This window comes from Dendropsophus ebraccatus, chromosome 8, assembly GCF_027789765.1.
Source record: "Dendropsophus ebraccatus isolate aDenEbr1 chromosome 8, aDenEbr1.pat, whole genome shotgun sequence".
NCBI lineage: Eukaryota > Metazoa > Chordata > Amphibia > Anura > Hylidae > Dendropsophus > Dendropsophus ebraccatus.
Window position 1 is genome coordinate 30,336,080 of NC_091461.1, and position 24,114 is coordinate 30,360,193.

At 47.2% G+C, this 24,114-nt stretch overlaps 2 protein-coding genes across 2 annotated transcripts; both read left to right on the top strand.

Moving 5' to 3' along the window:
* The first annotated feature begins 856 nt into the window (after positions 1–856).
* Positions 857–15,489, top strand: LOC138799997 (CD5 antigen-like). Its single transcript, XM_069981805.1, has 5 exons — positions 857–967; positions 3,665–3,694; positions 7,755–7,781; positions 8,600–8,908; positions 15,449–15,489. The coding sequence occupies exons 1-5, from the start codon at positions 886–888 to the stop codon at positions 15,487–15,489; spliced, it is 489 nt and encodes a 162-aa protein (XP_069837906.1). The 5' UTR covers positions 857–885.
* A 265-nt stretch (positions 15,490–15,754) lies between these two features.
* LOC138799998 (scavenger receptor cysteine-rich domain-containing protein DMBT1) lies at positions 15,755–24,114 on the top strand. Its single transcript, XM_069981806.1, has 4 exons — positions 15,755–16,097; positions 20,521–20,550; positions 22,805–23,134; positions 23,717–24,114. Exons 1-4 carry the CDS (start codon positions 15,755–15,757, stop codon positions 23,719–23,721), a joined length of 708 nt encoding a protein of 235 aa, XP_069837907.1. The 3' UTR covers positions 23,722–24,114.

Here is a 24,114-nt window from a genome sequence, read left to right on the forward strand (position 1 = left end):
CTGATAGCTCAGTGTTTGGTTCCTCACGGCTGCAAAAGTTGGATGCCTTCCTAAGGAGTCCTGGGAAAATATGGATACATTCATAAGCTATAGGCTGTATCCATGTTATTTGGCAGCTCTCTGGCTGCATCCAACTTTAAAGGACAACTCCGGCACTGATAAAAAAAAAACTGAACTGAAGCTCCAGTTGGTGTCTTCATTTTTTCATCACTTCCTGGTTTGGGCTTTCCCATGATGCACTTTGTCTCCTGTGATGTCTAACTGACTCAGCTGAGTCAGCTGACAAAGGGAGGCTTGGCTTAACAGGGCTTAGACCCGCCTCCCCCTTGATGATGTCTTTTTCGCAAAATGGCTGCTACAGAACAGCTCGGGGTCAACAGTCATTAGGTAAGAATGAGTTTACTTAGCTTCCTTGTGGGGGATTGCGTGGGGAAAGACAGGGAAGGGAGGCAGATAGGTGATTAAAGCATAGTACAAAGTTATATAACTTTGTATTGTGTTTCAATTACTGGGAAAAAGCTTTTCACCGGAGTATCCTTTTGAAGGAAACCAATAAGCCCAGCACTTCAGAGAACCAAGGCCGCGGGGAATCAAATGCTGAGCGATAGGATTTGGAGAACGATGCCAAATCCGAACAGCTTGACATGTCCGCTCAGCACTACTCCTAATGCAATAAAAAGGCTAACCGTCAGTTTACATTACACAGTGTGTTGGTGTTTTGACAATAGAGTGAAATATTACCAGCATCAAAGAAAGCTCAATTGTGTTGTGTTTGTATGTTGTTTTACGCATTACTATATAGATATGACTCCCAGGAGGCCTAGAGACACCTGATCTCTCCTCCAGTCTCTGTATCCATCTCCAGCCCTTCCTATAAGGCTCAGTATGCTTCCTTATGGTTCAGAGCCAAACAGGATGGTGTGGCCACTGGGAATACTGTGTGTGCTGTGGATTCTGGACAACACAGGTAAGCTGCAATTGGGATAAATAGAAGATATTCTGTAAACCTATTTCTATACGACATAGCGGTCCTAAAACTTCTAGCATGGAGCTGTGGGGCCATAGTGGGAGTTGTATCTTTACCACAGCAGGATACTGATATCCTAGTTGTATTCTTGTATCATTTTTACATATGGAACATTGTGGCCTGGGGGCATCAAGCTGGAAAAGTATATTCACTTTTATTAAAGTAATTATTATTTGTATTATTATAATTATTATTTATAATTCACTTTTTTTAAAAGTGATTCTCCTGTTTCTACACAATACTTATAATAACCTATTTTGAAGACCTGTGCTCCTAAGCTTTAAATAATTGGCAAAGAGTGACATTGAAAGTACAGTGTTTCTACAGGTTATTAACCCCTTCAGAACTGGACTGATTTTGGCCTTTAGGACCAGAGCCCATTTCTTAACCCTTTCCCGCACGAGGACGTAACTGTACTGTGCTCTGAACCACGGGGGTCCCGGGTGCCGCTTGTAGCCCGGCACCGCCGGTATTAGCGGGCACGGTGATCGGACAAACATGACAGCTGCATCCGATTACCGAATTCAGCTTATCCCTGGTGTCTAGAGGCGGAGATCGCTCCTCCGGGACGTTGTCACGGAGGAGCGATCTCCGTTTCTGAAGCCGGCCAGGGAACGCTTCAAGATGGCGCAGCAGCCGGAAGTAAACGAGTGCCTATCTCATGGATCTCTGCAGCATATCTATGATGCAGAGATCTCTGTGAGAGATCAAAGCACTTATACTAGAAGTCCCCTAGGGGGGCTTCTAGTATAAGTGTAAAAGTAAAAAAAAAAGTATTGTTATAAGTAAAAATCCCCCTCCCCTAATAAAAGTCAGAATCACCCCCCTTTTCTCAGGTTATAAATAAAAGTAAAGTTACGCGTGCGTAATCGCCTGAACTATTAATTAATCACATTCCTGATCCCGCATGGTAAACTGCGTCAGCGCAAAAAAATCCCAAAGTGCAAAATTGCGCATTTTTGGTCGCATCAAATCCAGAAAAAATGTAATAAAAAGCGATCAAAAAGTCGTCTATGCGCAATCTAGGTATCAATAGAAAGTAAACATCATGGCACAAAAAATGACACCTCACACAGCCCCAGAGACCAAAGGATAAAAGCGCTATAAGCCTGGGAATAGAGCGATTTTAAGGGACGTATATTTGTAAACAATGGTTTGAATTTTTTACAGGCCATCAGATACAATATAAGTTATACATGTTATATATCGTTTTAATCGTAACGAACTGAGGAACATGCATAACAAGTCAGTTTTACCCCAGGGCGAATGGCGTAAAAACACAGTCCCCCCAAATAAAAGAAATGCGTTTTTTTTTTCAATTTCACCACACTTTGAATTTTTTTCTGGTTTTGCAGTGTACTTTATGCAACAATTCAGCCTGTCATTGCAAAGTACAATTAGTGACGCAAAAAATAAGGGCTCATGTGGGTCTCTAGGTGGAAAAATGCAAGTGCTATGGCCTTTTAAACACAAGGAGGAAAAAACGAAAACGCAAAAACGAAAATTAGCCTGGTCCCGAAGGGGTTAAAATCCAACCTGTCTCACTTTATGTGGTTTTAGCTATGGGATGCTATAACTTTTCTTTATGATTCTGAAATTGTTTTACTGGTAAATGTTGGCTGATATGCAAAAAAAATTTGTGAAAAATGCTATTTTTTCATGAAAAAAAAGACAAAATTAGACAAAATGACAACATTTTCTGTGGTTACCGTTAAATCATGTAATAATTTTTTTGCCAGCATCATTACACATGCGGCGATACTAAATATGTGTACTTTTTTTTTTTTCCCAACATTTATTATTGTATTGGGGGCTATAGGGATTATATCCAAATTTCACTTTATTTATTAATATTTTTTTGTCTGTTTTTTGTTACACATTAATTTATTGTCCCACCATGGGGACTTTGCTGTGTAATTACCTGATCACAGGCATATTGCATTGCAGTGCGCGCAGCCATGAACGGGTACGAGCTACGGAATCCATCGGAAATTCTCTGCTCGGGTTCTGTAGTGTGAACCTACCCTTAGGCTGTGCCTGATCAGCCACCGTGGCTGAGACACCAGGAGGCTTCGGGGAAGACTCCTGACGTCACAGCAACCATTAGGCCTGTGCAGGATTCTCCCTTCTTTGCAGCACTATAGGTGCTGCAATCACACTGATCACAGCACCTATAGGGCTAACTGCTGAGATCCGGGCTCGGTCTGTTGCGGCGGGTGCCTGGCTATCACTGACAGCTGGGCCCCCCATGGATGACATGGGCGCAGCTCCATGTACCGACACATCCATCTGCTGTAACGGTGTGCAGAAATGGATGTGCCAGTACATGAATATGCAGGAAGGTGTTAAAGGGGTTATTCAGGCTTTCAAAAACATAGCCTTTCTTTCAGATACAGCACCACTCTTGTCTTCAGGTTGGGTGTTGTTTTGTAGCCCAGTCCCATTGAAGTGAATGGAGCTGAGGTGTAATACTGCACACACTACCTGTGGTGACAAATGCTAGTGGGAATGTTCTTATCTATAAAAGATATTTCTGTTGTATTATATTCTTTCTGAAAAGTAACATGAATCCTGTTTTTCTATGTCTATTCTTCCTTTTGTCCGTTGTTCACCATTTTCTGTTGTCTTCTTCCACAGTTGCTACCAGCACAACAAGAAGTCTCACTGGTATGTGACCTCCCATGTTAGAGGCAGCCATCATAGCTGTGTATGCAGGAGAGATGAGTTTGTCATTTGTTCAGCTTGTTGGGACTTTATTAATGAGCTTTGTGGTAGCTCTGTAAGCTTAAATAATATAGTAATATAGTATAGTAATGCAAGCTATAACACATCGATATCACAAAGGATGACTTCCTATGTCTTCTGATCATGTCCAATATTTATAATGTTGTTTTTAATATGCAGTGGCGTAGCCACCGTGGTCGCGGGGGTCGCCGCCGCGACCGGGCCCGCCACAAGGGGGGCCCGCGGGGCCCCCCGATCAATCACTCTTGTGACCGCAAGCATTGTTTTGCTTGCGGTCACAAGAGTCTGGCTCCGTCTTTCCCCGGCTGCCGGGGGTGTCGCGTCTTACCCCCGGCAGCGCGCGCATCCCAGAACTCCCTGCGCGCCTTGGGCCCTGACTTCCGGTTTCCGGCGCGCAGGGAGTTCTGGGATGCGCGCGCTGCCGGGGACAGACCAGGAGGAGTGAGAATCAACGTGGGAGCGCGATGTCAGGTGAGTTAAGTTTTGTTTTTTTTATCAGCCTGTACGGGTGGGGGAAAAGGAGGGGGCCATCTATGAGGGTGGGGGGAAAGAGGGGGCCATCTATGAGGGTGGGGGGAAAGGAGGGGGCCATCTATGAGGGTGGGGGGAAAGGAGGGGGGCATCTATGAGGGTGGGGGGAAAGGAGGGGGGCATCTATGAGGGTGGGGGGAAAGAGGGGGGCATCTATGAGGGTGGGGGGAAAGGAGGGGGGCATCTATGAGGGTGGGGGGGAAGGAGGGGGGCATCTATGAGGGTGGGGGGAAAGAGGGGGCCATCTATGAGGGTGGGGGGAAAGGAGGGGGCCATCTATGAGGGTGGGGGGAAAGGAGGGGGGCATCTATGAGGGTGGGGGGAAAGGAGGGGGGGCATTTATGAGGGTGGGGGGAAAGGAGGGGGGCATCTATGAGGGTGGGGGGGGAAGGAGGGGGCCATCTATGAGGGTGGGGGGAAAGGAGGGGGCATCTATGAGGGTGGGGGGAAAGGAGGGGGCCATCTATGAGGGTGGGGGGAAAGAGGGGGCCATCTATGAGGGTGGGGGGAAGGAGGGGGCCATCTATGAGGGTGGGGGGAAAGAGGGGCCATCTATGAGGGTGGGGGGAAAGAGGGGGGCCATCTATGAGGGTGGGGGGGGAAGGGGACCATCTATAAGGGAGGGGGGAAAGAGGGGGGCCATCTATGAGGGTGGGGGGGGAAGGGGACCATCTATAAGGGAGGGAGGAAGGGGACCATCTATAAAGGGGGGGAAAGGGGACCATCTATAAGGGAGGGGGGGAAGGGGACCATCTATAAGGGAGGGGGGAAGGGGACCATCTATAAGGGAGGGGGGGAAGGGGACCATCTATAAGGGAGGGGGGGGGGAAGGGGACCATCTATAAGGGAGGGTGGGGGGAGAGGGGACCATCCATAAGGGAGGGTGAGGAGAGAGGGGGCCATCTATAAGGGAGGGGGTATAGGGGGCCATCTATAAGGGAGGGGGTAGAGGGGGCCATCTATAAGGGAGGGGGTAGAGGGGGCCATCTATAAGGGAGGGGGCCATCTATTTGGGGGGGCAACATAGGGGGAGAGGGAATACACAGAGGGGGGCATATATTATTAGAAGGTCACAGAGTCAGGCTACCCACTAAATGAGGGTGTAAAGGGGACAGTACAGATGTGCAGTGTGTAGAGAGATGAGGATGGTGCCAGTATAAGGAGCCTAATATGTTTGTCTGGCAGATTCTGTGGATTCGTGGCTCGGAGAAGTTCTCATAACGGCCCAGGACAGATGGAGAAGATGATGAAAAGGAAAGAACTCCGATCAGAAAAGACGTCTCCTGTGAGTCACCTGATATAACTGCACTGTAATGTATATGGTGTATAGAGCCTGTGTAGAGCTGGGGCCACCTCTATATGACTGGATGAGGTGATTTAGTGTACTGGATTTGGTCAGTAACAATATGGTGGTGATGGTAGTGGTTGTGGTGTGGCGGTAATGTTTCCTCCCTATATACTGGTATTACTGGTAATATTGGTCTCAGTATACAGGATTTGGTCGGTAACAGTATGGCGGTAATAGGTAATATCTGTCTTGGTGTGTGTGTGTGTATATATATACAGTGGTACCTTGGTTTAAGAGTAACTTCGTTTAAGAGCGTTTTGGTTTAAGAGCTCACAGTTTTTCAAAATTGTGACTTGGTTTAAGAACATTGCTTTGGTTTAAGAACTTCCTGTATTGGGTGGGAGCGCGAGTGGAGAAGGGGCATGGCCTGCATAGTGGGGTCTACAGCACTGTACTCTAAACACCTTCCAAATCATAGCAGATCCCCTTCAGGCTGGGGCTTACATCAGGGGACAGGACTGTGTGGGGGGGGGTAATCTCTCCATAGCTGTAACCCCTCTCTCCCCGGACAGAGAGTGCTGCATGTATGTGCCCACATCTGCCCTGCTCATTCCTTCATGCTCCCTGCAGTCTCTATCAGCCCTTGTGTTTCCCATCCTCTCCATTACTGTACAGTACAGAATAATAAATATATTTGGGGTGCGGAACCAATTGTCTGCATTTACATGATTTCTTATAGGAAAATTTGCTTTGGTTTAAGAGTGGATTTGGATTACAAGCACGGTCCTGGAACGAATTATGCTCATAATCCAAGGCACCACTGTGTGTGTATATATATATATATATATATATATATATATATATATATATATACACACACACACACACAACAATAGCATCACTTGGTCGTGAAAGGAGGGGGGGGGGCCCAAGTTGGCCTCTCGCACCAGGGCCCAGGAGACATTAGCTACGCCCCTGTTAATATGTATTGAGTTTCTGAACTTACTGATTGTCTCTATAAATGCAACTTATCCATTATATTCATAGATATAGCTGTGATCAAAAGGGTTATCCAGCGCTACAAAAACATGGCCACTTTTCCCCCTCTCTTCTCTCCAGATTGGGTGGGGTTTCAAAATCATTTCCATTGAAGTAAATGGAGCTTAATTGCAAACCACACCTGAACTGGAGACAAGAGAGGGGGAAAAGTGGCCATGTTTTTGTAGCGCTGGATAACCCCTTTAATTGCTTGGGCTACCTGAAAACACTGCAGTCTATAGTGATACACTGAGTTGCTTTCATGTACTGGCGGTGGACTAGCTGATGAATTTGTCTGTGAATTCGTCTGACCTCTAGGCAAAAGGAAAAGGTTTAGAAAGGGTGTTTTGTAAAAAAAATAAAAAAATAAAAAAAAATAGAATTTTTATTTAAAAAAATGCGGCAGAAAAACATTTATATTTTGCTGGGCATAAAAAATAAAACAAAAACAAAGACAAATGAGTCATACTTACCTACCCCAATGCCCAGCCACTCCTGTTACTTCCAGGTCCAGTTAACTGTTTGCTCAGCCAATTACCGACTGCAGCAATGTTCTGCCTCTGCAGTGATTGGCTGAATGGACAGGTCCATCTCTAATTCCCCGACTTGGAAGCAGGCAGGCACAGTGAGCAGGGGGGACTGGAGATTAATAGAATAGCAGCTGCAGGAGATTGGGGTAGGTAAGTATAAATCAATTTTTTCTAGTTCATGCTCAGGAGAATATTTTTTCCCACCAAATTAAACATAACATTGCCATGTATTCAGCCTTCTGGAGTGCCAGTTGTTAATTCTGGGGAAGCTCTGGTTGGCCATACATTTATCCTGACCAAAGGATAATGTTTCTCACATAGATCTTCATCCTGCACAGAATAATCCCATTTATTCAATGTAGATTCAGTTGTACAGCCAGTGTAAATAGCTAGGTGCTTCTACCTTGGCCTTACCTAGGCCACTACAGGGGAGATGTGGTATTACACACCCAGTGAAGGACTGAAGTACCTTGGGTCCTCAAAACGAAAATAATTGAAAGTAATACATGGATGGCTTGCATTATGTGTCATAGAGGTGTATGTATATTAACCGTCATTATAATTGTACATGTTCTTATTGTTTTTTTCCTAACAGCAGCCAGAAGCCCTACTATCCAGGATGGTGAGTATTGTCTCATGACTAACCCCCATGTATGCTGTCATTGTCATTGCTGCTGCAGCAGGTGTTCTCTTTACCACTTGGTCAGCACAGCTTTAAAGGGGTAGTGCGGCGGTAAAGAATTATTCACAGAATAACACACATTACAAAGTTATACAACTTTGTAATGTATGTTATGTCTGTGAATCGCCCCCTTCCCCGTGTCCCACCACCCCCACCCGTGTACCCGGAAGTGTGTGCTGCATTATACATTACCTGATCCATGTCGAGGGCCGTCCGCCATTTTGTGCCAAACATCATCTTCGAACGGACGGACGAATCCCTGCCGCCGCCCCCCCCCTCCGCCGCGTCACAACTGTGCTCAGCCGCGATTGGCTGAGCACAGTTATGCTCAGCCAATCGCAGCTGAGCATCGGATGACGCTGCAGAGGGCGGCCGGCATTCGGAACAGGCCAGCCGAAGAAGACGTCACTGACTGAAGATCGAAGACGAGTCGGCACTTTACAGGTATGTATAGGGCACCACACTTCCGGGTACACGGGTGGGGGTGGTGGGACATGGGGAAGGGGGCCATTCACAGACATAACATACATTACAAAGTTGTATAACTTTGTAATGTGTGTTATTCTGTAAATAATTCTTTACCGCCAAACTACCCCTTTAACCTCACTCCGGGATTACTCCACTATTAGGAAAATTTGGGCCGGAGCTAGCTTCTAAAAGCAGAATGTCTGGAATTCCCTGGTGCCATCTTGACTAACCTCATGGACACATTAGCCAAGTACCTCTTGTTAATCTGTTTCTTTTATCTTGACATACAGCTCCAGTGGCACTCCGCTTGGCACAGGGTGAGCATTCCTGCGCTGGTCGTGTGGAGTTATATTACAGAGAAGCTTGGTCCCCCGTATGTGATGATGGTTGGAACACAATAAATGCAGCTGTGGTGTGCCGGCAGGCTGGCTGTGGCAGCCCTATACTGCCCCTCGCCAGCTATGGATGGGGCAGTGGGAATACCATCCTGGATGATGTCAACTGCATTGGAACTGAGCAGACACTGTGGCAGTGCTCACATCGTGGGTTGTATGTACATGACTGTGACCCTGTGGAACACGTAGGAGTCATATGCTCAGGTACTTGGAGTCTTTGGCTTATTCTCTGTATATAATAAGTGGTAAGAATCAGAATACAAGTCATCATAGCATATGCAATGTTACAGTATAGCATTACATTTTAAAAGCTCATATATCTTTGTGGTTCCATATAATACTTAATATGCCACTAAAAGAGCTTAAAGCAGACATGTTCTGGTCTAAGTAAGTCCATGCTAGATAGGGCTAGTCACCATGATTCTATACATGCATTTTTTATTTTATTAGTTGTTTCCAGTGCTGAGATATAAGCTTTTTGGTTAATATGCAAATAAGGCTCTAAAGCCCAAGAGGTGTTCCCCTAAAAAGGCAATAGCCCAGGTAAGCCATTCCATGTCCTTCTGTTTAGTGGTTGTCAGACGAGCAGGGAAGGTACATGTAGCTGCAAACAGGCCATGGGCTAGTTATACTTGGGCTCTTCTCTGCTGGATTATACCCCCTGGGATCTTCATCAGTCTTCTGTCATCAGAAAATATATATATTTTTTTATAATTAACATATTTTTAAAAAATTTTTGGTGACATTTTTCCTAATTTTCCATTTTTCTATCTTTAATATAAAATAATCCTGATATCTTACAGTTTTCATTCTCGCCATTGGGGTTAAAATTAAGCAGAGACTTCCTGTTGTGTAGTGATAAGAGAAGGCTGCTGGAAAGTGATCTGTACACATGTGACACCAGTAAATAGAGGAGACAATAGCAGCTCCCTGTGGAATGATCTCTTCAAAGGTCACAGAGCGCACTCAGTAATGTCTAACATTCATCTCAAGGGGACAGAGTCTGCCTATATTGTTGTCTATGTCCATGAATCTTTCTGTAAAGTATGTCACTGTTAAGAACAGCCCAGGCAAGATGGCAGTCTCCATAACAATATACAAAAAGGAAATAAAAAAAAAAGTAAAAAAAAAAAAATACAAACAGATTAGAATAAAAGAACAACTTTTAGTATCTGACTCTAATCAGTAAAAGAATGTTTAGGTGACACATTCCCTTTAAAGGGGAATTCCAGCAAAAAATATATTTTTTTTAAATCAACTGGCACCAGAAAGTTATATAGATTTGTAAACTTTCTGGTACCAGTTGATTTAAAAAATAAATGAATAAATAAATAAAATTGCCAGAGTTCCCCTTTAAAGTGACTCTGTACTCACAATCTGCCCCCCCCCCACCCAAACCACTTGTACCTTCGGATAGCTGCTTTAAATCCAACATCTGTCCTGCGGTCCGTTCGGCAGGTGATGCAGTTATTGTCCTGAAAAACAACTTTTAAACTTGCAGCTCGGTGCCCTATGGGAGTATCTGTGCCCTAACTTTGCACCACCCCTCTGTCCCTCCTCCCCAACCTCTTCATCATTAGGAATGCTCCAGGCAGATTGTCTCCTATACGTCAGCTGTTTCAGCCCCGCACATGGACTGGATCGTTAAGCAGCTGTGCAGTGTTCAGCATGGAGAAAATGTTCCAGTGGCATTCCTAATGCTGAAGAGGGTGGGGAGGAGGGACGGAGGGGTGGTGCAAAGTTAGGGCACAGATACTCCTGTTTGGCACAGACTGCAAGTTTTAAATTTTTTTTTTAGGAAAATAACTGCACCACCTGCCGAATGAACTGCAGGACAGATCTTGGATTAAAAGCAGCTATCCGAAGGTACAAGTGGTTTGGGGGGGTCAGATTGTTGGTAAAGAGTCACTTTAAAGCGTAACTGTCATTTCAGGGTAATTTTTCTGAAAACATTAAATATCAACAGTACAAGCGATTTTAAGAAACTATGTAATAGGTTTTATGTACTAAAAAAGTTTCCTTCTGTACTAAAAAAGCAATCTCCCAGCCTCCCCCCTCACATCAGATGAAGCAGGATTTCTGTCTCCATTATGTGGCTATGGAGAGGGGAGGGGCTGTTAGGAGTGACTGAGCACGGAGGATTTCTGCAAAGCACAACACCCTGCAATCTTCTCTCAGTAAGTTCATAGATAAGCACTGACCTTTCTGACCCCAGAATCCTGCGTTTTAGGTGCCCAGAGAGTCTACAAACAGCTGACCTTCATGTCACCTCTTCCTGCTCCCTCATCTCCCTCAGCCCCTCCCCCCTTCATAGGCTTACAATGGAGAGAGCAGAGCCCGTCTTCACTGGCTTCTCTGTAATGAAGACGTGTTTGCCTGATAATGCACAGATAAGAAGTCAGGGGGGAAGCAGGGAGATTGCTTCTTGAGTACAGAAGGAGGCTTTTTTGGCTGATGAAACCTATTACAGAGTTTCTTAAAATCGCTTATACTACTGATTTCTGCAATAAAAAAAAAAGTGACAGTTACGCTTTAACCCCTTAGTGATCGCCGATACGGCTTTTTACGGCGGTCACTAATGGGCCTTATTCTGCTGCCATCAGCTTTTTACGGCGATGGCAGAGAATAAGGCTGCGGGGCCGGGGCGGCCCCCACCCCATCCCCCCAGCTACCGGAGGTAGCTGAGGGGTTGGGGCAGTGTGTGGGGTCCGTCCCGGCCCCCCCAATACCGACGATCGCCGCTATTAACGTTATAGCGGCGGCCGTCGGTAAAGGGGATTACCGGTGCCGCCGCCGCCTTTCATCTCCCCCCGCCGTGAATCCACGGCGGGGGGAGATGAAATAAGTGTATATCAGACCCCAGATCAGACCCCCCTAGTGCCCCGATAACTAACCCCGCTCCCCCGGCGGCCATCATTTCCAAGATGGCCGCCGCCATCCCTGCGAACAAACGATGTTTGTTCGCAGGGATGGAAAATGAATGAAATGAATGAAAGCCCCATGCTCTCCCCCACCGGAGGTAGCGGAGAGCATGGGGCAGTCATCAGGGACCCCCCTGTGGGGTCCCGGTACAAGCGATCAGCGGTATATACTATATACCGCTGATCGCTTGTGCCATGTGCATCCCGGCACTTTTTATCCCCTGTCACCATAAATGATTGGTGACAGGGGATAAAAAGTGATGTCCCCCACCCCCCAAGTCGCCCCCCACCCCCCCTGTCACCCCCGTCCCCCAGTCACCCCCCCCCCCCCCCCTTCCCCACATACTCACCTGATCCTGGAGCTCCGTCCTCCTCGACGTCCTGGCTGGTTATGAAGTGCGCATGCGCTTCACAACCAGCCAACTCTGGAAAATTTAAAGTGACAGAGACCAATTTGGTCTCTGTCACTGAACTATGATTACTGTGATACAAAATATCACAGTAATCATAGTAATACAGTGAAAATGAATGTGTAAAGTACAAAAAGTGACAAACATACAAAAAAATAAAACACACACTTTTTTATTATAGTAATAATTGCAGTTTACTCCCAAATTACCCCTAACCCTACCCCAGATTACCCGTAACCACCGCACGTTGCCCATAACCACCGCACGATGCCCGTAACCACCACACGATGCCCGTAACCACCGCACGTTGCCCGTAACCACCGCACGTTGCCCGTAACCACTGCACATTGCCCGTAACCACCCCAAATTGCCAGTGACCCCCTCCAGATTGCCCGTAACCACCCCAAATTACATGTACCCACCCCAGATTACCTATAAGCACTTCAGTTTAGCAGTAACAATCCCAGATTGTCTGTAACCCTTCCAGGTTGCACGTAACCCCCCAGGTTTCCCGTAATCACGCCAGATTACATGTAACCCCCCCAGATTGCACGTAACCACCGCACGTTGCCTCTGACCACCGCACGTTGCCTCTGACCACCGCACGTTGCCTCTTACCACCGCACGTTGCCTCTGACCACCGCACGTTGCCTCTGACCACGCCACGTTGCCTCTGACCACCCCAAATTGCCAATGACCCCCTCCAGATTGCGGTGCCCATGCCAGATTACAGGTATCCACCCCAGATTACCTATAAGAACTTCAGTTTATCCGTAACCACCCCACGTTGCCCGTATCCACCCCAGGTTGTCTGTAAACACTGCAGGTTGCCCGTAACCACCCCACGTTGCCCGTAACCACCCCAGATTGTCTGTAAGCACAGCAGGTTGCCCGTAACCAGCCCACGTTGCCTGTAACCACCCCACGTTGCCTCTGACCACCTCACGTCGCCTCTGACCACGCCACGTCAGCTCTGACCACCGCAGGTTGCCTCTGACCACCGCAGGTTGCCTCTGACCACCGCAGGTTTCCTCCGACCACCGCAGGTTGCCTCTGACCACTGCATGTTGCCTCTGACCACCCCAAATTGCCAATGACCCTCTCCAGATTGCGGTAGCCATACCAGATTACAGGTACCCACCCGAGATTACCTATAAGCACTTCAGTTTATCCGTAACCACCCCACATTGCCCGTAACCACCCCACGTTGCCCGTAACCACCCCAGATTACCTGTAACTACCTCAGGTTGCCCATAACCACCCCAGGTTGCCTGTAACCACCCCACATTACCTGTAATCTCATTTTTTTTATTTTATTTTAGTAACTGCGCTATTCTAATAACCATTACTAGCTGCGGTTTTGCTCCAGCAAATTGGCGCTCCTTCCCTTCTGAGCCCTGCTGTGTGCCCATACAGTGGTTTATGCCCACATATCGGGTACCGTTTTACTCAGGAGAACCTGAGTTACAGATTTTGGGGTACGTTTTCTCTCCTGTTCCTCGTCAAATTGAGAAATTTCAAACTAAACCAACATATTATTGGAAAAATTTGAGTTTTTCATTTTTACTGTCTACTTTTGAATACTTTCCTCTAATACCTGTGGGGTCAAAATAGTCACCACACCCCAAAATAAATTCTCTGAGGGGTGTACTTTCCAAAATGGAGTGACTTATTGGGAGATTTTACTCTGCTGGCACTACAGGGGCGCTGCAAACGGACCTGGCGCTCAGAAACTTCTTCAGCAAAATCTGCATTGAAAAAGCTAATTGGCGCTCCTTCCCTTCTGAGCCCTCCTGTGTGCCCATGCAGTGGTTTATGCCCACATATGGGGTACCATTGTACTCAGGAGAACCTGCGTTACAAATTTTGGGGTACTTTTTTTCTCTTGTTCCTCGTGAAATTGAGAAATTTCAAACTAAACAAACATATTATTGGAAGAATTCGAGTTTTTCATTTTTACTGTCTTCTTTTAAATACTTTCCTGTAATACCTGTGGGGTCAAAATGCTCACCTCACACCAAGATGAATTCTTTGAGGGGTGCACTTTCCAAAACGGGGTGACTTATGGGGGGTTTTCTCTCTGCTGACACTACAGGGGCACTGTAAACGCACCTGGCGCTCAGAAACTTCTTCAGCAAAATCTGCATTGGAAAAGCTAATTGGCGCTCCCTTCCTTCTGAGCCCTGCTGTGTGCCCATACAGTGGTTTACGCCCACATATGGGGTACCGTTGTACTCAAGAGAACCTGCGTTACAAATTTTGGGGTGCTTTTTCTCTCATTTTTCTTTTGAAAATGAGAAACTTTAATCTAAACGTATATATTATTGGAAAATTTTAATTTTCCATTTTTTTACTGCCTAATTGTGAATACTTTCCTCCAGCCCCTGTAGGGTTAAAATGCTCATTATACCCCTAGATTAATTCTTTAAGGTGTGTAGTTTCCAAAATGGGGTCACTTATGGGGGTTTTCAGGATACCAGACTTCTAAATCCATTTAAAAAAAGAACTGGTCCCTAAAAAAATCAGTTTGGGAAACTTTCACGAAAATGTGATAATTTGCTGATGAATTTCTAAGCCCCGTAACACCCTGAAAAAGTAAAATATGTTTACCAAATTATGCCAGAATAAAGAAGACATAATGTGACTAAGGGTACAAACCCACACACCGTATTCACAGCAGATACGCAGCAAAAACGCAGCAGATTTGAAGCAGATTTGGTGGTGCAGATTTGATGCTGTGTCCAGTTATTTAGATCTAATCTGCTGCGTGTTTGTTGCGTGTTTGTTGCGTGTTTGTTGCGTATTTGCTGCGTATCGCAGCAGTAAATAAGCTGTGTATACGGTGTGTGGGTTTATACCCTTAGTAACTAATTTATGTGCTACGACTTTCTTTTTTTAGAAGCAGAGAATTTCAAAGTTCATAAAATGCAAATTTTTTAAAATTTTCATGATATTTTGATGTTTTTCACAAAAAACACACAAAGTAGTGACCAAATTTTGCCACTAACATAAAGTGCCATATGTGATGAAAAAACAATCTCAGAATCGCTAGCATACGTTAAAGCATCACTGAGCTATAAGAGCATAAAGTGAGACAGGTCAGATTTTGAAAAATTAGCCTGGTCATTAAGGCCCAAACTAGCTGCAGCACGAAGGGGTTAAGCTCCATTGGCATATTAGCAAAAAGGCTAATATATCATCACTGAAGAGGACTATTGTGCCAGGAGTTGTATCTGGTATTGCAGCTCAGTCCTCCTCACTTCGGTGGGGCAGAATTACGATACCGGTCACAGTCCATATACAAGAATGGTGCTCAGCCTGGAAAAGAAGCTATTTCTGTTTGTGATGTGTTTTATAGGATTGTACTATTTGTGTGTTGTTCTTACTTATATTTTATTTTGTTTTGTTCTAAGAAAATTCCAGTTTTCTATCTCCTCAACCTGAAAGTGAGTGACAAATCATGTACTTTTTCATAATTCTAAATAATCTATGTCTGGAGCTATGTTTTCTATATTTCTGACTAGTGATTTTGCACATATACTGATTTACAGCCCCAACTTTTTCTTCTTTTGGCTATTAAAATGATGGTAGTGAGTGAGTGACCTAGACTGTTTATAACACATGAGTAATGTTGTTCTGCCGTGTTTTTATATTGTCCAAGAAGTGCTACCTTTCTACATTTCTGATTTACCAGTGATTTTCCTGATCATTAACACTGAATGCTTTGTTTTTGCGTCCCTCTAGTATTTCCAGAAGAGCTGCGTCTTACCAATGGGTGGCATCGGTGTGTCGGCCGTGTGGAGTTCTATTACAACAACTCGTGGGGCACTGTGTGTGATGACCTATGGGACATTAATAATGCCAAGGTTGTGTGCAGGCAGTTGGGTTGTGGCACGGCCATCTCTGCCCCTGGATTGGCACAGTTTGGTGAAGGAACTGGTAATATTGTTTTGGATGATGTTGACTGTGCAGGAAGTGAATCTGCACTTAGCCAGTGTCTACATCGGCCATGGGGGACTCATAACTGTCTGCACAGCGAGGATAGTGGAGTTATCTGCTCAGGTAAGGACTTATGGGTAGATGTGTCAATCATAGTTGACAGGGCCGTTTTAATACACTGGTGGGCCCAGTGCACAGACCTCAAGAGTGGGCCCCCTCTCCTTATAAAGCTTAAATGATTTATATTTATCAGGTATTATCAGTGGTGCATTATACTCATGACAAGTTATAAAAAGGGAGTATGGTCGGGGGGAGCATTGCTATGTCAGGTACAATACCCCTAAATCTTTATGAATAATGGAGAGTGAAGCTAGTGGGGGCACGTACAGACCTAATATCAACACTGGAACAGTATCTGGCTATAACAGGTTCCCACTGTAGGGAGTATGGGTGTGTAAGCTCTTGTGTCCCCCCCAGTCCTCCTCCTACAGACTAGGAGGAGGACTGGGGACATAGGAGCTTACAGACTAGGAGGACTGGGGGACACAGGAGCTTACAGACTAGGAGGACTGGGGGACACAGGAGCTTACAGACTAGGAGGAGGACTGGGGGGACATAGGAGCTTACAGACTAGGAGGAGGACTGGGGGGACATAGGAGCTTACAGACTAGGAGGACTGGGGGGAACACAGGAGCTTACAGACTAGGAGGACTGGGGGGACACAGGAGCTTACAGACTAGGAGGACTGGGGGGACACAGGAGCTTACAGACTAGGAGGACTGGGGGGGGGCACAGGAGTTTACAGACTAGGAGGACTGGGGGACACAGGAGTTTACAGACTAGGAGGAGGACTGGGGGGACACAGGAGCTTACAGACTAGGAGGACTGGGGGACATAGGAGTTTACAGACTAGGAGGACTGGAGGTGACACAAGAGCTTACAGACTGGGGGGACACAGGAGCTGACAGACTGGGGGGACACAGGAGCTGACAGACTAAGAGGACTGGGGGGACACAGGAGTTTACAGACTAGGAGGAGGACTGGGGGACACAGGAGCTTACAGACTAGGAGGAGGACTGGGGGACACAGGAGCTTACAGACTAGGAGGAGGACTGGGGGGACACAGGAGCTTACAGACTAGGAGGACTGGGGGGACACAGGAGCTTACAGACTAGGAGGACTGGGGGACACAGGAGCTTACAGACTAGGAGGACTGGGGGACACAGGAGCTTACAGACTAGAAGGAGGATTGGGGGCACAGCAGCTTACAGACTAGGAGGAGGACTGGGGGACACAGGAGCTTACAGACTAGGAGGACTGGGGGGACACAGGAGCTTACAGACTAGGAGGAGGACTGGGGGACACAGGAGTTTACAGACTAGGAGGACTGGGGGGACACAGGAGCTTACAGACTAGGAGGAGGACTGGGGGGACACAGGAGCTTACAGACTAGGAGGAGGACTGGGGGGACACAGGAGCTTACAGACTAGGAGGAGGACTGGGGGGGACACAGGAGCTTACAGACTAGGAGGACTGGGGGGGACACAGGAGCTTACAGACTAGGAGGACTGGGGGGGACAGGAGCTTACAGACTAGGAGGAGGACTGGGGGACACAGGAGCTTACAGACTAGGAGGACTGGGGGGGACAGGAGCTTACAGACTAGGAGGAGGACTGGGGGGGCACAGGAGCTTACAGACTAGAAGGAGGACTGGGGGACACAGGAGCTTACAGACTAGGAGGAGGACTGGGGGGACACAGGAGCTTACAGACTAGGAGGACTGGGGGGACACAGGAGCTTACAAACTAGGAGGAGGACTGGGGGGACACAGGAGCTTATAGACTAGCAGGACTGGGGGGGACACAGGAGCTTACAGACTAGGAGGAGGACTGGGGGGGGACACAGGAGTTTACAGACTAGGAGGAGGACTGGGGGGACACAGGAGCTTACAGACTAGGAGGACTGGGGGGACACAGGAGCTTACAGACTAGAAGGAGGACTGGGGGGACACAGAAGCTTACAGACTAGGAGGACTGGGGGGACACAGGAGCTTACAGACTAGGAGGACTGGGGGGGCACAGGAGCTTACAGACTAGGAGGACTGGGGGGACACAGGAGCTTACAGACTAGGAGGACTGGGGGGACACAGGAGCTTACAGACTAGGAGGAGGACTGGGGGGACACAGGAGCTTACAGACTAGGAGGAGGACTGGGGGACACAGGAGCTTACAGACTAGGAGGAGGACTGGGGGGACACAGGAGATTACAGACTAGGAGGACTGGGGGGACACAGGAGCTTACAGACTAGGAGGACTGGGGGACACAGGAGCTTACAGACTAGGAGGACTGGGGGACACAGGAGCTTACAGACTAGGAGGACTGGGGGGACATAGGAGCTTAAAGACTAGGAGGAGGACTGGGGGGGACACAGGAGCTTACAGACTAGGAGGACTGGGGGGACACAGGAGCTTACAGACTAGGAGGACTGGGGGGGACATAGGAGCTTACAGACTAGGAGGAGGACTGGGGGGACACAGGAGCTTACAGACTAGGAGGAGGACTGGGGGGACACAGGAGCTTAGAGACTAGGAGGACTGGGGGGACACAGGAGCTTACAGACTAGAAGGAGGACTGGGGGACACAGGAGCTTACAGACTAGAAGGACTGGGGGGACACAGGAGCTTACAAACTAGGAGGAGGACTGGGGGGACACAGGAGCTTACAGACTAGCAGGAGGACTGGGGGGGACATAGGAGCTTACAGACTAGGAGGACTGGGGGGACACAGGAGCTTACAGACTAGGAGGACTGGGGGGACACAGGAGCTTACAGACTAGGAGGACTGGGGGGACACAGGAGCTTACAGACTAGGAGGACTGGGGGGACACAGGAGCTTACAAACTAGGAGGAGGACTGGGGGGGGACACAGGAGCTTACAGACTAGGAGGACTGGGGGGACACAGGAGCTTACAGACTAGGAGGACTGGGGGGGCACAGGAGCTTACAGACTAGGAGGACTGGGGGGACACAGGAGCTTACAGACTAGGAGGACTGGGGGGACACAGGAGCTTACAGACTAGGAGGACTGGGGGGACAAAGGAGCTTACAAACTAGGAGGAGGACTGGGGGGGGACACAGGAGCTTACAGACTAGGAGGACTGGGGGGACACAGGAGCTTACAAACTAGGAGGAGGACTGGGGGGGGACACAGGAGCTTACAGACTAGGAGCACTGGGGGACACAGGAGCTTACAGACTAGGAGGACTGGGGGGGGGGACACAGGAGCTTACAGACTAGGAGGAGGACTGGGGGGACACAGGAGCTTAGAGACTAGGAGGACTGGGGGGACACAGGAGCTTACAGACTAGAAGGAGGACTGGGGGACACAGGAGCTTACAGATTAGAAGGACTGGGGGGACACAGGAGCTTACAAACTAGGAGGAGGACTGGGGGGACACAGGAGCTTACAGACTAGCAGGAGGACTGGGGGGGACATAGGAGTTTACAGACTAGGAGGACTGGGGGGACACAGGAGTTTACAGACTAGGAGGACTGGGGGGACACAGGAGCTTACAGACTAGGAGGACTGGGGGGACACAGGAGCTTACAGACTAGGAGGACTGGGGGGACACATGAGCTTACAGACTAGGAGGACTGGGGGGACACAGGAGCTTACAGACTAGGAGGAGGACTGGGGGGGCACAGGAGCTTACAGACTAGGAGGAGGACTGGGGGGACACAGGAGCTTACAGACTAGGAGGACTGGGGGGACACAGGAGCTTACAGACTAGGAGGAGGACTGGGGGGACACAGGAGCTTACAGACTAGGAGGACTGACTCAGACCTTCTAGTCTGTAAGATCTTGTGACCCCCCCCCCCATCATACTAAGATCCTGGGAAAGCTGGGTGGCCTCAGTCCTACAACAATATAAGATGCAGGAAAGCTGGGTGACTTCTGAATGGCAGTAAGAGTTAAAATACCACCTGTGGTCTGTGCCGGGGGCGGGGCTTATCAGGACATACTCTGGACAGGTCCGGTGGGCAAATCCTCTGTCAGTGGGCCCCCAGCTTCAATTCCCCCCCTCCACACCCCCCCACCTCGCTACTACTTACATGCATGGTGCAGGCGCTGCTCCCAGCCTCCACACACTCTGCCTGGGGAGAGGCTGGATGCTTGTGAAGTCGGCACTGCCTCCTGGGCTCCCCGCAGACAGGGCCAGCCGAGCATGGAGTGCAGCCTGTAGCTGGAGCTGCTTCCTGTAAGACCCGGTCACTCTGTCTCACAGGAAGCAGCTACAGTCCTCCTCCTTCCCGACCACCACCAGCCCCGCACTGCCACAGGTGTCACAGAGCGCCGACACTTGTGTCTTCAGCTCCTTCCCCTTCACTGCTCTCCTCAGCCGGGGGGCCCCTGTCACGTGATCTGAACTAGGGGGCCCGGTGCACGTGCACCATATGCACCTGGGTTAAAGCGGCCCTGATATTTGATGTTATATGTTTGCGGCATAATATCCTTTTATAATCATTTTTGTTCTTTTTCCTCACAGCCGCTGGTTCTCAACCAACAAAAGCCCCAGGTAATTCTCACAATGATATTATTTCTAGAAACTTTTTTTTCTCTCATATTAATGGAATCTCACTGTTTCATATTATTAAAGGAGAAGTCCGGGCAAATAGATTTTTTTAACAAGTGCTAGGGAGGACAGGAGAATTAAAGAAACACATTCTTACCTCCCCGCACCAGCGCTGGTGGCTGTGAATCACTGCTCTGTTCCCGCCTCGGTCGCTGACCCAGGTCTGGCTCAGACCAGGAAGCGGCCGGGGACTGGAGCGGCGGTACAAAGCCACCTTTGCTGGAGCAGGAGAGGTAAGAACATGTTATTTCTTTTATCCTCCCCCTCCCTAGCACTTGTTAAAAAAAATCGATTTGCTCAGACTTCTCCTTTAATTCTTTCTCTTTTTTGTAATTTTTATATATCATTTTTTTATTATTTTTAACCAAAAACATTTTACAAAATTTGTCACAACAGCGGAAAACACTCCCGCCAAGAGATCTATGCAATAGTTACCACATACATATAAAAAGAAAACAATGATATAACATAAAAGATATAAACGAGTAGGTAATAGGAGAAACTCTCTCCCCAAACCTCCCCCTACCCCCACTTTTTTGTAATTTTGACATATTTCACAATTGTTCCACCAGCAAATCAAAATAGGGAAAAGGGAAGTCTTCTTTATACAGTACATGTAATAGGTTTATCACTGCCGTTGTTCCATATCTAGCCCGCTTCCTATGACCCATTCAACTTTTTTTTTCCCCCTGTATGTAATTTTCCTGTTTTCCTATTCAGGAGTAGAGATGAGCAAACAACAAGCAAGTTCAGGTTCAGCATTTGACTCCCTGTGCCTGGAGAAGTTGGATGCAGCCCTCGGGCTTCCAGGGTAACATGAATACAGCTTATGGCCTATGGCTTTATCCATGTTTTCCAGGACTCCCTAGGGCTCCATCCACATCTCTGGGCACAGGGAGTCAAATGCTGAACACTCGACTCTGATGAACTCGAGTGTGTTTAAAGTTCGCTCATCTCTATTCAGGAGTCATTGAACTCTCATAACATGAGCCCAGCGATTGCTGTGTTTTGTTGGTCTATTTTTCATTGCCCCTGTTAGCCAGAATCCTACTCCACACTGACGAGGGGCAACTACTCTGAAACGTTTGTCTGTGGATGGATGCCTAGCCTTGGTAAACCCTTGTCAGGTCGCAATACTCGCAATACTATTCCCGTGTTTTAAGACTCGTAACTGAGACTCCACGGACCCTTCTTTTGCATATTTATCTTCATTAATAGACTAAGGGAGAAGGACAGTGATAGAAATACACAGTGATCTCGCAGTGATATCACTGTATATTGATGGAGCAGCAGACAAAGGCTCATGGGAGCCCTTCCCGCCGCTCTACATGTCGGGAAGGTCTGGGCTCATGCCGACTCTTTTGAAACGAGCCAGCACAAGCCCATATAAAATAATAGAAATGGTGATTAAACGCAAGCCCAAAAATAATAAATCCTGTTTAGAAAAGTGTAAGTAATGTAATTATTAATTAAATAAAAGAATTAGAATTAAAATCCCCCATGATTAGCTCTCTTTAAAGGGGTAGTGCGGCGCTAAAAAATTATTCACAGAATAACACACATTACAAAGGTATAAAACTTTGTAATGTATGTTATGTCTGTGAATCGCCCCCTTCCCCGTGTTCCCCGACCCCCACCCGTGTACCCGGAAGTGTTGGTGCATTATACATTACCTGATCCGTGTCGAGACCGTCCGCCATCTTGTGCCAAACGTCATCTTCGGACGAATCGCTGCCTCCGCCCCCCCTCCGCCGCGTCACAACTGTGCTCAGCCCTGATTGGCTCAGCACAGTTATGCTCAGCCAATCGGGGCTGAGCGGCTGATGACGCAGGGTGGCTGTTTTCTCTCGGTTTCCTTTCTTTTCTGTCGTTTTTAGGGATGTTTGGTAGTTTTTCCAAAATGCAGCATGCTGAGGGTGTGGTGTTTTTTTCTGCAAATTGTGGCGTTTTCTTCTGCTAATTGCGGCATTTTTTTTCTCACATAGACTTCAATGGCACCCTCATGTGTAATTCTAAGAACCTAGATGCAGTCATGGATGAATGCCAGAATTACTTTAAACTTTCAGTTTGTCTGAGCTTCTTGTTCTTTCAGAAAAATAAATGTATGAAAAATATGAGAGAATATACCTATATAAATGTAAAAACTGGTGGTGTAGCCCCATGGTGGTGTTGTCATGTTCAACTTTTCTTTACTCAGTCTCCTCAGAGATTCTTCTCCAACTCCGTCTTGTAAATGGAAGTCATCGATGTGAGGGACGCCTTGAAGTTCAGTACCAGGGTACATGGGGAACAGTGTGTGATGACCTGTGGGGTCTACCCTCAGCTGTGGTGGTATGCAGGGAGCTGGACTGTGGACGTGCACTCGAGGCTCCAATTTTAGCACGCTTTGGTCATGGAAAAGGAAGGATTTTGCTGGATGATGTGACATGTATCGGCACAGAGCCCGTCCTTTGGCAATGTCCTCACCGACCATGGAGAGATCACAACTGTGACCACAGTGAGGACGCAAGTGTGGTGTGTGCCCTAGGTATGAACATCCTTTTCATGTTTATATTGTCTTGGTCTAGTGTGTACAAACATCTGTAACATCCCTCTAAACATACAGTACAAGGCCATGTTCACATGGCGTATGAGACTGGCCGTTCTGTGACCCGGCCGGGTCACAGTACGGCCGGCCTCTGAAAAGATCATCGGGCCAGTACTCCAGTACCGCATGCCTGCATCAGAACTCCTCAAAGCACACAATGAAGCAAACATCCGGAACCGCTCGCTTCAATGTGTGAACTGACAGAGCTTTCTGAGGCTGCTATTCACTGAATTGCGGGCGCAAAAACAGACATGTCAGTTGTTTGCGGCGCCATATTAGATCCCGACTGGAGCTTATACTATGTGTATACGCTCCGGACGGGATCCTATAGAAGAGCATGCAGTGTTCTTAGGCGTACAAAGTTCAATCGGCAACAACGGCCGTACTTTTATGCTGTGTGAACATAGCCCAACTACGTATAACAACTTAGTATTATTTGCAGAAGAAAAGCCAACTATGTTAAATGTCCGACAAATACTGATCCTGCCCTGTAATGTGTATATAATATTTTACTCTACACAGGTTAGTAGTACATGAAAACATGGCATTGCACTGAAATTGTGGGTCTACAGTGGGATCTGGTCCAATTTTTGGCAAGAAACCTATGGATGCTGAACCTATACTCTTTTTCCTATATGCATTTTTACATTGTCAAAGAAAAAACAAAATGAACCGCAAATAGGATGTGAAACCAATGATTAACCGGAATGGTGGAGCTTTACTATGGAAATCTGTGAAAAATAACATCACCGCTCCTTCAGAAAGAAATAATAAAAATACGTATATAGTTTAATAGAAACTTCTGTATAAAGCCGATTGTAACCTATATTCATCCTCCTAAGTTGGCTACAAACAATTTTAGACAGTTTTGTATTACTACTTGTCCAGTGTATTTAGTATATCTTCTTGTTAAAATAAAA

Bases quoted from the DNA above. Each gene is read 5' to 3' on its own strand.
- LOC138799998 (XM_069981806.1), top strand. From the start codon at position 15,755: ATGCTTTGTTTTTGCGTCCCTCTAGTATTTCCAGAAGAGCTGCGTCTT. The intron at 16,098-20,520 runs GTAAGGACTTAT...TTTTCCTCACAG, and splicing joins TAGTGGAGTTATCTGCTCAG to CCGCTGGTTCTCAACCAACA. The intron at 20,551-22,804 runs GTAATTCTCACA...TTCTTTACTCAG, and splicing joins TCAACCAACAAAAGCCCCAG to TCTCCTCAGAGATTCTTCTC.
- LOC138799997 (XM_069981805.1), top strand. From the start codon at position 886: ATGCTTCCTTATGGTTCAGAGCCAAACAGGATGGTGTGGCCACTGGGA. The intron at 968-3,664 runs GTAAGCTGCAAT...CTTCTTCCACAG, and splicing joins GTGGATTCTGGACAACACAG to TTGCTACCAGCACAACAAGA. The intron at 8,909-15,448 runs GTACTTGGAGTC...TTTTGTTCTAAG, and splicing joins CGTAGGAGTCATATGCTCAG to AAAATTCCAGTTTTCTATCT.